This window comes from Marmota marmota, unplaced genomic scaffold (assembly GCF_001458135.2).
Source record: "Marmota marmota marmota unplaced genomic scaffold, marMar, whole genome shotgun sequence".
In the NCBI taxonomy this organism is placed as follows: Eukaryota; Metazoa; Chordata; class Mammalia; order Rodentia; family Sciuridae; genus Marmota; species Marmota marmota.
In genome coordinates, this window is record NW_026000078.1 from 2,889,258 (window position 1) to 2,902,291 (window position 13,034).

At 30.8% G+C, this 13,034-nt stretch overlaps 1 protein-coding gene across 6 annotated transcripts in view; it reads right to left on the reverse strand.

Moving 5' to 3' along the window:
* Positions 1-13,034, reverse strand: part of Col11a1 (collagen type XI alpha 1 chain) — a 211,632-nt gene that overhangs the window by 76,463 nt on the left and 122,135 nt on the right. For all 6 annotated transcript variants that reach the window (XM_048814622.1, XM_048814625.1, XM_048814623.1 and 3 more), the window contains 6 exons: positions 10,644-10,697; positions 10,465-10,509; positions 10,291-10,344; positions 10,115-10,159; positions 6,172-6,225; positions 1,672-1,725 (listed from right to left, as the gene is read on the reverse strand). In XM_048814622.1, coding sequence (XP_048670579.1) covers positions 1,672-1,725; positions 6,172-6,225; positions 10,115-10,159; positions 10,291-10,344; positions 10,465-10,509; positions 10,644-10,697 — 306 coding nt within the window. The remainder of the gene's footprint in view (positions 1-1,671; positions 1,726-6,171; positions 6,226-10,114; positions 10,160-10,290; positions 10,345-10,464; positions 10,510-10,643; positions 10,698-13,034) is intronic.

Below are 13,034 nucleotides of genomic sequence, written 5' to 3' on the forward strand. Positions count from 1 at the left end.
AGTTTGAAAATATAAGGCATCAAAATGAATCTTGAATTTAGGAATGTGGAAGAAGCTAAAAAATAATGAAATAATTTCCTCTTTGAAATAAGATAACACATATATACAAAGCCTATCCAGTCTAGATTCTGATCTTATGCAAAGAAATCTTTTGAATTCTAGGCAGCAAAATAAAGTGAGAAAGAACAGTTCCTGGCCATAGGGTGATTCACTCTTCTATGAAAAGAGGTTGTGAAATCAGAAATATAATTTCCCAAAAATAATCCTGGCCTTTGTCTATGAGAAACTACTAGAGAGAAGGATTCTTCCTAGAGGCATTAGTTAATATGCTCTTTTCTTCTTTGTTTAAATTCAAATATTATATATGACATAGTTATTTCAGAGAAAAGCAGAAGCTCTTGACTAAATTGAAGACAAAGTGATTTTAAAATGGTAATTCTCTAGGTATTCCTTCCTCAAAAACAATTTCAAAAATATTCCTGTTATTCCCAGGAAATAATGTGATGGTTAAAATGATTGGATGCAAGATTTAAGTGGGAATGCTGTGTGGGAATTTGAGTGTAAATTTCACTGTGGATTCTTATTTAGAGAATCTATATTTTCCTCATCATGGAGATATCATTCCCAAGAGGAAACTCAAAACAATTTTATTTTTTGGTCCCACTATAAATCATTTTGATTCAGCTTTGGAAAGTCCAGACTTTGAAATTTCTAGCCTGGATAAAATTAGGAAGCTGTTAAACTAAGAATTGTCACTTGGAGAGTGAGACAGGAATTGGGTTGCTGCTGACAGACTGTTTCTCCCATGGCAGAAAATTAATAATATTTTAAGATTTGTTAACACATATGGCTATGCAATTCCAAATATGTCTTCATGTTGGCAGAAAGCCTTGAAGTGATTTTTAACCACACAGTCAAAGATAGTCTATGTTGTGGTTTTCTCAAGAAATCTGGATAAAATTAACCAATATTAAGAAACAAGAATATGTTCCAAGGATATGTGCCAAACCTTGAGGATTTCTGACTAGAATAACAACCCATTGGTACATTCAGATATGTAGTTTCATAACAGTGATAAAATAAATCACTAACCCACAAGAATTCTTAAGCCATCGAGGAGTTGACAATTTCTCCTGTGCCCAATCATCATCATATATAAGATGGATTACTCAGTTAATTTGTTTAACGTTATATTTCTCCATTTCTAAATAACACAAAATTACTTTTTTCAATCTACAGTTCCCTACTCAACATGAGAGGAAGCATTTGAAATAGTTCCATACCACTTATACCCTTATGGTTTTAACATCAGCAGAATTCACTCTCTAGTTCTGGGAAGAACTTTGTGTTATGTGCATGACTTACAGTAATGTGTGACATATCATGAAAGCATCCAAAGAATAATGGGTTCTTCTCCATCAACTCATTATTAAAGTACTATTATTAACAATAAGATTAATTAAATAAATCAACATAACAGTTTTTTCAAGGATATTTGTTTAGGTACAAACATTGGTCTATTGATGTATTTATTCATGTTTTAATAAAAGGTCTAATGGAATTCATTCCTACATTGTTCTCAAGCTGGTCATTTAAATGTTAAAATAAGTAGCTTCTATGAACTAATGAGGTACTAAAGATTGAAAATTTCACTCAGAAACAGTTACTTACTGTCTCCCCACGTTGCCCAGGGTGTCCTGGCAGCCCATCCTTCCCAGGTGGACCCTGAAATCACAAGTTTTAAATACCCATGAAGTAAATATTTCTTTAATTATAGACTAGAAGTATTATGTTAGACAATTTACTGATATTTCACTGGACATTATATTTTGATGTTCTAATTGATTTTATACTTGGTGATGTTCAGTTTTATATATGGCATGTATCTCTTTAACATAAGTCTGTAGCTATAACCGAGACCAAGAAAAAAATGTAGAATTCTATTCTATACCTTTTACAATTAAGTGAATTTTTCTCATTGCATCTTTTTAAAACAATATTTGCATAGGTCTGCATTTTATTTTCTTTCTTCCACATGATTAAAATAAAAGAAATTTATTTTTGCAAAACTGTTCTTCAATTTGTGTGTGTGTGTGTGTGTGTGTGTGTGTGTGATGTGTTTGTAAGCCAATTCCCTGTGCATTGAATCATGGATAATAGAGAAACATAGTGTCCTCTAGTGGTGATCCAAACTTCAAACTGACAAGAATGAAAAAGGAATGAAATTTACAAATCAAAGGCACTTTACATCTAAAATCGCTTCAAGTAAAGGAAACAATGTACTATGCCCAATTCTGGAAATGATCAGGGCCACTTTTTCCCATTCAGTTTTCTTAAATACCCTCTTGGAAGCAAAATTCTTATGAAGTACCGGAGAGCAACTTTGCCATGGTATTGCTTTCTCTAATGGGTGCAATCTTTGTCATGTCTGAAGAAATAGGTGAGGCAAGTTAACTAAGTACTTAAAGCAAACAACTCTCCAAGGTTTCTATTTTTAAAGACTTAGATAACTTCCTTAGGCTGCCTTACGGGATTATTTATTCTTCCCAGAAACAATTAAGTGTTAATTCAAATTTCAAAACATGGTTAATAGGTACAGAAAATATTCCCCCACTTCTAGATAAATGAAAAGGGATGGTCATTTTAACAGTGGCATTTTTATGGCAATATCTGTGTCATATTTTACAAGGGTTATTTTTAATGACCCATCCCACTACAAGTCAAATTTTTAATAAATTTATTTTCAGACATCTATTTTTTATGTATTGATATGAAATTAATATATAACAAAAAGATTTCATTTCAAAATAAGACCATTTTCACAGATAGCTTTCTTCCACATGATTAAGGTTTTCTCCAGGATGGCTGATAGGCCTCAGGAGAATGGTTCTTGACACTGCCCAGAACCACTGTGCTCCCTGTCCTCTTTTACATTGGCACACAAGTGGTCCTGTGAATTACCCGCTCTGATAAAAAACTGTCATTGTATTTCATAGGATCCAGCTTGCTCAGTGATTTGCTCATGTTTTCCAGAAACACCCAGCCAGGTGCTTCCAGTGCCATCCTCCCCCAAAAGAACAAAACTGGAGTTCCAAGGGCCCAAACATTCTTAGATGTCACTTCAACATTTTTTCATTAAAACATATTAGATATGTTTCCATTTCTCACTAGGTCATGAGTAATATAAAATGATGTTTTTCCCTCAGTTTAGAAGTGAAACACAAAAATGGGTAGTTCGTTCTAGAAGATTTCATCCAGGTTCATGTTTTCAAAACAACAAATAAAAACAATTTGTCTACTTTGTCTCTATTTTGATACAGATGGAATTAATATGATATCAGTTTCAGATAATTATAAAAAATTTACTAAAAGCAGTGGAAGACAGCTAAAGAATCATAAATTTGAGTCTGGTCTTTCCCTACCAAACTAAAACAATTCTTAAATGCTGAGCTTTGCAATCAGTATAAAACATACACACGTTTCTAACAAATCTGTAAATATTAAAGTTAAATATCTCACTATATTTGCTGATAGAGATGAAATGTTCATTACAAAAATTATAATCCTTTAAAACAGTGATTTTAGTTCTAAATGATGATATCCTGGAATGAAAGCAACATGATTTTTAGTGGTGTTTCTAGACAGTCTAAGGCAACAAAGTTGATGGTCTATAGGATCAGTATCATCACCACTTTTCTTGATTTAAGTATGTACTTCTAATATTAGGCAATTAATCCTAAATAACTATAATGGCTTTCCACTACTACCCAATAAAATAAAGCCAAATAATTGCTAAATAGTTTATTTATAAATGATAATTTTATCCATCCAAATAGGCTGCCCTTTTGATTCAGTTAATGAAGGATGGAGGAAACAAGTTCATCTAATGGGAGGTGTGTATATACAGGAAGTCAAATTGTAGAAAGACTCTTCCAAATAGTTTTTAAATTATCCAGTGAGAAAACACCCTCATGAACACTAGATTTGATATTTTTTCCTACAAATATAAATGTTCCTCATAATAATGATGCTATAAATTTTAATCATTTAAATTTTTTCTTGAATGAGATAACGGTATACTCTCCAAATATGGCAAAAATGACATAAAAGTAAAAGAACCAAAAGAGAACATTCCAAACACTCACTCTGTGTGTGTGTGTGTGTGTGTGTGTGTGTGTGTGTGTAATTAGTCTGTAGGAGGAGACTGGTTCTATCCCTCACCTCAATTTTTTTCTTTCTTTTTCTATCTCCTGCTTTGGTACTGAGGATTAAACCCAAGGTGCTTAACCTTTGAGCACAACCCTAGCTGCTAAGTTGCTGAAGCTGGTTTTGAACTTACTCCTGCCTCAGCCTCCCAAACCACTGGGATCAATTTCTTCTTTCTATGTCAAAGAGATGAAGGTATTTCTTTATCAAATTTCATAAAACTTTATACCAGAAACATGTTAAGCATTTTTAGTTCATACTTTTAATATTTCACTGGATAGTAAACAGTACACAAATCACTTCATTCAGCAGAGACAGCAATGCTCCTTAGTAGTGCCATGTCTCTCCAACTAGACTGTGGGCTTCTAAAGTCTAGGCATCTATTATAATTCTAATACCTCTTAGAGGTAAAATGAGTGCATGATCAATGGCTCCAAACTTAACTAAAAGGCATGTGAAAGAACAAACTGAAAAAGTCTGAGGAAAAATGAGTCCAATGGCTCTCTTTGATAAGATTATCATACCGCATGGGGAAACAACTTGTAACAATGTAAACAAATGTGTAAATGTATAAGTATGATGTATAAAGATATCTAACATAGGAGATATAATAATGTTAAGGCTATATGTCTCAAGTGGATTTTTCTTTTGGCTAAACGATCCATGTACATGGCTTCAGAATACTTTTGGACTTACTTTTGAAAATGTGTATATACAGTCACTTTACAAACCACATTTTCACTTCTCTGTGAAACTGCACATATGATATTGCATTTGGAACACAACTCAGTGAGCAAGACATTATGTGCAGGAAGTATCAATATATTAATAGTAACTATGTGTGTGAATTCACTTATAATCCTATAATGTAGATAATAACCTGATATGTTTGTGGTAATAAAGCAGAACTGTGAAGTGTTAAAATGATACTCTTAAGCAGTGTCTAAAATTATTGCAAAAAGTAAGTGATTACCTAAATGGTTAACCTTTAATTCAAGAAGGTTTTTCAAAATAAATGATTCACCAACTTGATTTGTATACACACTAAAGTTTGGAAGATAGTTTTCTAGTCTAGTTTAGAACAATGATTCACAAACTGTTATGAAACAGTTATCTGTATGGCTAATTAAAATACGGCTGGCAGGTGAAAACTTTGTATTTCTACTAATATCCCAAGTGCAGCTGCTGCTACTGGGCCAAAACAAACATTTTGAGAACCATTGCACTAGACAGATGGGTGAGGTAATTCTAGTTTATATAAAGAAACTGAATTAAGGAAGGAAGGAAGAAAGAGAAAGAAAAGGAGGAAAAAAGACAAAGAAAGAGAAAACCACTGAACAGGACTATGTTCCCATTAATATTTAAATATGAAAATAAAGCATTTCAATTAACTTTGGGAAAATATTTAATGATGGCATTCAAAACAGTATTATAATCAACAAAATTTTATAATAAGAATATAATTCAATAAATGTTACCATTACATTTTCTAAAAAAATGTATTCTAGAGAGAAAAATAATAAAAACATATAAATCTCAATGTGATGTAAGCGTATCAGATGTTGGAAGAATTTTAGGAAGTGATAATTGAAGATGGATGTAAAATTCCATTTGCAAGATGTAATTTGCTAGTGGAAGATAATAGGAAAATTGCAACACACCAAATTTTTAATGTTTAATGATTAAGAGTATTTATTGTACAATATTTAAATAATAAATATTGTAGAAAAGTAATTGACAAAATAATATTCATATTACTTAAAAACAATGCAAAATAAGAGATGTTTAAATTATATTAAAATTCTTTGAATTCATAAATGGAAAACATTCTTTTACATTTTATTTTCAATTTTGCTTTTATAGGGATTTAATCAACATCTACATCTCATAATTATTTAAATTGCAACTCTCAAAAATGTGAAGATATTATAAAATAAAGAAAGAAATGGAAATTATGACACTTACAGGAGGGCCTTTTGGTCCAGGAAATCCAACTGGACCCTGAGGTCCTTGAGGACCCTGAAAGTAAAGAGTATAGAAAGCTTAATGATATGCCTGGAAAGAGAAACCTCCATGCCTTATGGCTTATTTGTACAGATAAAATACAGAACAACATGTAACTTCTTCACAGTAGTGACAAAACTATGGTACTATGATATGATAACCAGTAGTAATAGAAAAGCAAAATAATTTTTTACTACTTAAAATTGTACATCATAGGAGCACTGTACGTATTTAGAGTTCATATAAAAAGCTAATAGAACAATAGTTAGCAATAAGTTCCACAGATTTTTTTATCTTTGAATGTTGGCTATAAACATTCATAAAAGGAAAATTTCAATTCAATGCTATACTTCTCCAAAGGAAAAATATGTTTAAAAGTGACTCCATAAATTTTCTGGCTCTAGTTAGTTACAAATAAAAGGGAAAATAAGGGGCTGAGGCTGTGGCTCAGTGGTAGAGCGCTTGCTTAGCATGTATGTGGCACTGGGTTCGATTCTCAGCACCACATATAAATAAATGAATAAAATAAAGGTCCATGCATCTAAAAAATATTTTAAAAAGGGCAAAAAAGTATCTCAAAATAATCATAAAAGATATCTTCAATATTTGTAGATAAAATGTATTTATTTTTGAGGATGTTACTATCTCATTTTACTCATGTGTAAATTTCTTTGGTAGAAAGATAAAAAGAACTTTATTGTATAAGTATTTTCATTAACATTCAGTCTAAATATGCTTTTATAATATTATTCTAGGCTTGATGTTTAATTAACAATATTATTCAACTTTCTTATTTACATATCTTTAAAATGCATGAAGTAGACTCTATTATGATGATTGTGTTGGTGGCAAAAAAAAAAAAAAAATTGGTAAAAGTTAATTCTGTGTATGCCAGAATGTAATAATTGTATTCATAAAAAGAAGATATGTAAAATTAAAGATAATATAAATAAAATTTAATAAGTAATACAGTTTTAATAAGATTTATCTACATTCTAAAAGTTTATTAGTGTTGGTCTTTAATAGAATTTTTTCTTTTAAAGTATCAGTTTAGACTTCTCAGGAAAAATTTCATTACTACTCTTCAGGCAATGCTAGTTCTGCAATAAGCATAAGCTTTTACTATTACCAGCATCTCATCCTGAAATGAAAAGGATTCATCAAATTTATATAGTTAAAAAAAATACAACATGAAATTAATAAAATACTGAGGAAATATGTGTAATTTATAAGTTTTTGTACTATCCTTAAACTATGAAAATATGATTCTTAAATATACATCATAAAAATCTTAAGAAAAAAAAATATAGCATTTAAATAAAAAATTTTTAAATAGTATTTTAAGGCTTTACAGTACTCTCTATTCCCCTAACTTCTTCAGACATATTTGCTTTTTAAAATTTTAATACTTTTAAAATAAAATTTGATTTTAAATTTAAGAAACATTTTAAAAATCACTATTTCAATGAAAAGTTTAAAAAATTGAGCTTGCTTTATAAATTCCACAAAACATTATTCACATATTTTCCTTATATTAGTCAAATATAGTAGTATCCCCTTTTCTAATTTTACTTTCCACAGTGTAAGTTACTGGTGATCAATTATGATCTGAAAATATGAAAGTGAAAATACTAGAAATAAACAATTCATTGGTTTAAAATTATGTATTATTTTACACATAGTAAAATTTCATCTCCTTTGGTTCAGTCCACCTGGAACATAAAGAATCCCTTATTCAGGGCATTTACATTGTAAATACTACACACCTATTAGTCATTCAGTAGCCATTTGAATTATCAATCAACTGTCATAGTATTGCAATGGCTGTGTTCAATTAAATCTTATTTTACTAAATAAGGTCCTCAAAGCACAAGTATAAGGATGATGGTAATTTTGTTACAGTATGTTATAATCTATTTTATTATTATTGTTAATAGCTTACTCTGCTTAATTGATAAACTTTATCATACATATGTAGAAAGTATAGGGGGGAAAACATAGTTTATACAGGGTTTGGCACTATCTCCAATTTCAAATACCTTAGAGTCCTGAAGGTAACCATGACAGGTACAGGTAAAGAGGGACTACTATCGTTTCTGGGTAAGATAAAAAATGTTTAAAGAATCAGGCTAAAGATTGTGTTTGTACCCAAGTATGAAGACTGTATAATATATCTAGTGTCTAGTTAAATTTTATTATTAGACAAATAATGAATAGTTTTTCATATCCCCTAAATATTACAAATATGCCCAAATTACTCACTTTTTAAGTAGAATTCAAATGTAATTAGGTTTGTTGGTTCTGTTATATTTTGTTTTGTTTTGCTAAATCTGGTAACCTCAGACCCAATTAAATATATTTAACTTTTTTTTAATATTTATTTTTTAGTTGTAGTTGGACACAACACCTTTGTTTTATTTATTTATTTTTATGTGGTGCTGAGGATTGAACCCAGGGCCTTGCATGTGCTAGGTGAGCACTCTACTGCTGAGCCACACCCCCAGCCTGAAAATGAATCTTTCTAGATTCATATTTAAAACAGACAAAATTACCCTTTGCTTTGATCCTCAAAATGTATTTTTCCCACTCTCAGAGTGTTTTTACATTTACAAGTATTCATACTGTTGGATCTAACCACTATGTCCAAATTAAAATGTGAAAGCATTGAAAGCATATTTATAAGCTGGGGACCTGTCTCATTTGCACATATGAGGACCTGGGTTTGATCCCCAGCACCATGAAAAGCAAACAAAAAGCAAACAAAAAAGAAAACAAAAAGCATATTTACTTATAAAGAAACATGTTGATTGTTCAATTCTGGAATGCATAAATAAAGCACTAAAAGAGAATATAGTCTGTTCTTTAAAAACAAAGATCAGTGTGCTACAATTTGTTAAACTATTCTAATTTGTTTAGTGATTTGGCCAGTTTAATTAATCTAATGTGTTGAATAACTGTAATCATCAAATACATCAAATATGTCCATTATTAACTCAAAAGGTGCAGGATGAATGGACTTGATTTGGGAATAATTCATCAAGAATGAGAAATGTTAGGAAAGTTTAATTTAATTAAATATGAGCCAAAATCAGAAAGTAGCTAATTAAATATTTATTCTTACATCATATGTACTCACATTTTTGTCATATATAAAAACTAAGTTTCTTTTTTGAAGTAGCAAAACTACTCTTTCTCAGTTTTCCTTTTATAAAACACCTATCATAAGTTTCAAATAATAATCAATAAAAAATACTAACATGACTATATAATATCAAAAGCTATTACAGATACTAAGAAATAATTCTAATATCTTTGACTATAATACAGAGGATAGCATTAAAAAAAATCTGACTCATGCAAAACAGCATTTTGCCAAAAAAGCCAAACAAAGGGCACGCTTGCTCATCTGTATTTTGCTTTATTTTATATCAATTGAAAATCAATTTACTAAATAGTTTTTCTATTTACTGGAATAGATGTTTTGTCTTGAGTTAAATTTATATTGATTGTGGCTTAATGGCCACTGGTAGCTTGCATTCTACCAGCATAATTTTGCTGCCAGCTCCACAGACAAATTGAGTATTAATATGGAAAACAAGACAAGTGGATGAGAGGGCATAGGTGTTTTAAGCACATTTTAAATAAAAAATTTACATTGGCTTCAGTTTAAGAGTAATATCTTAGGCCAATTACATTATTTCTCTCATTTCTTTAATAAAATTAGTTGCATATAACTCATAAAGCTTTTATATTGGCAGGGCGAAGTAAATTAAAGAATATGATTGTTTTTTAACTCAAACAAAATTTTTGTGGATGAATGGATACAGATACTTTTTTCCAGAAGTGTAAACACTTGCAGAAGCACTCATTTTCATCTTATTTTAGGTGACTGGATCATACGTACTCTTTCACCTGGAGGACCAGGAGGGCCATCACCTCCCGAAGTGCCCTAGAAGAAAAAAAAAAAAAAAAGAGAGAGAGAGAGAAGAGAAAAGAAAAATCAGTTTTGATTCCTTGTTATGGCATCCTCCAGAAAAGGAAATTGCAACAAAGATCATTTGAAACAAGTGCCAACAATACCTTTGGGCCCGGTTTCCCAGTGGGACCTCTTGCACCTCTGGAACCTCGAGGACCCTGCATATGAGAGCACAACATGAAACTGATCTAATTCCAAGCAAATCCAAAGGCACAGAAACATTATATTGAAAAATTGAATCACAAATGAAAATCACTGTTTTAAATAAAAGCACTCACCGTTGGACCACGCTGACCCCTCGGGCCTGGTTTGCCAGCAACTCCCTGCCAAAGACAGTTCAAACCGTTTCCATGTGCTGTATACCACAGTAAATTATGAGGTCTGGTGCTGAAATATGGTTTCTCATGCAAGGACACTGACATTAGCTAGTTCAGGATAAAACAATTAAATATCGTACCCGTGCACCTTTCTCCCCATTGGCACCTGGAAACCCAGGAAATCCAGTGGAACCCTAAAAAAATAAAAAATAATAAACAATTAATATGATAACTAAAACTAGCAGGCCAAAAGATGTGATTATTTTGGAAAACAGAAATTCTGACACAGCTGGTAATACTTAAATAAAAATATAATTAAAATCATATATAAGTTTAAAGGGACCACATGAGCTCCACTTATGTATTTGAAATTGAACTTACAATGACATCTGAAATCCTGGAAGCATTGAAAGCATGAATTAATAAAACATGTTTTAGTATTTAACTTCAAAAGTCAAATAATTAATAAAAAATTATAACTCCTATTATAAAACAGCAGTCCAATTTTGTGTAAAATGTATTTTTAACTTAATAGTCTACATTCTTGCTTTGACTCTAAAGAAAAATCCTATTTTCATAAGCATGACTAGTCAAACATTAAAACAGAGGCTTTATGAAGATGTTTTTCCTGAATTAACATTATTGTATCCATATGTATATCATTTCAGCTGAATATTTGTGTACTTTTAGAACTTGATAAGTCATATAGGCTGGCCACCTTTCCTCCATGTTTTCTACTTGACCCTTGAATGTGATTACCAAACAAAGCAAGGTACTGAACAATTAAATACTATGCTTAGTATTCCAAAGATAAAAATTCAAAGTTTCTGTCTGCCATGCACCAGTTAAGTAAGTTGCATACATTACTTATCCTGTTTGAGTATGATTTTTTTTTTGCAAAATGAGGCCAGTAATACATATTTTACAGGTATTTTGAAAGTGAAGGGAGATTGGAATAAAGGAATGTTGAGTAACAATAATAATTAATAATAACAACATATAATACAATGATTATTTTTAAATGCAATAAATACACTGAAACATTATTTCATTTAGGCCACACATGGCCCCATTTTACAGATGAAATATAATATAATCTCCAATATTAAAATTCCTCCTTTTTTGACCTTGTGTATAATTCCAAATTTTTCATCTTGTCAGATATTTCTTTAATCAAGACTGAGACCAGTCTCCTCATAATTGAATAAGGAAATACAGATCAAGGTTCAAATCATTTTATTTACTATAAGTCCCTGGAGATGGCTGGAGGTTTTCTAAATATTTGCCTTTCCTGTTTAGACCACTGTATAATTAGGTTCAATAATGTGTAAAGTCTCTAGCAGATAGGAAATATAACTAAATCTCCTTTGACTTAAACAAATTTTGTGGTTTTTGGATTCAACTGATTTGCATTGACCTACACTAAAACAATTATTCTCCAACTGATAAGTGGTCCCTCTGTCTGAGAATAATCTAATTATTGCTGAAAATATGAATTGGCAAGTCACACTCCATACCTACAGAAATTAAAACACACAATCTGATAGAAGGTTCAAGAATCTGCTCATTCAACAACCTCTTCAGATGGTATATACTTTAATGTTTGAGAATTCTTGGAAGCTGTTTCTTAAACATGTACAGTAAGAACAGGCAAGTATAAAATATTACCTATATGCAGAAACAAGATAACTATTTAGCTTTATTCCCAATTTGAAAGTGATGAATATTACATTCTTAGCAAGTAGGCTGAATTCTACTAATTTCTTCCACAAGTGCTATTAAAGTAAATCAGGAAAATTGTATGTAAAGACCTAAGGTAGTTGATGATTAAAATAATAACCCAAAGTATTATGACCCACTTTTCAACATATTCTGATTCATGACTTTAGAGTCAACTTCTGTTCAACCTAAAGACAATTGTTAGACATGAAATTTCCACATACTAGCGGAAAAGTCTCTACTAATTATATTTTGTGAAGGGCTTTTGTAGCTTCTTTCCTTTTTCTACAGAGAATCAGATAAAGGTGCATCTGATAGAGTTTTACGGTATGGCTATTTCAGGAATTTGACAAGAAAATATAAAAATTTATTTTCATTAAATTTTACCCGGGAACAAATATTTAGTTCTGTCTTGACTTGACCAGATAACTAATCATATTTATAAATACTAATTTAAGCAAATTGTTCCCATAGATCAATTTTATTTTCAATACATTTAATTTTTTACATGGTTTCTGCTCTAGGAAGTCAGTGGGAAATAAACACAAAGAGTCCAATCCACAAGTTGAGCAGTTTATAATATATGGGGATAGTATCTTTCTTTTCCTGTATAAGGAATTATCAACAAAATACAGACTCTGTGAAAAGGCATAACCTGCTTTTAGATAGAAGAAACAAAAAACAAAAGAGAGGACAATGTCAAAGACTAATGGTGAAATTATATCAGTTAATAAAAGTGAAACTTTCAAAATTATTTTACATGCCATTTGAATTGTTAAAGCACACTATCCAGAAAGAGATTTTACAGTTTG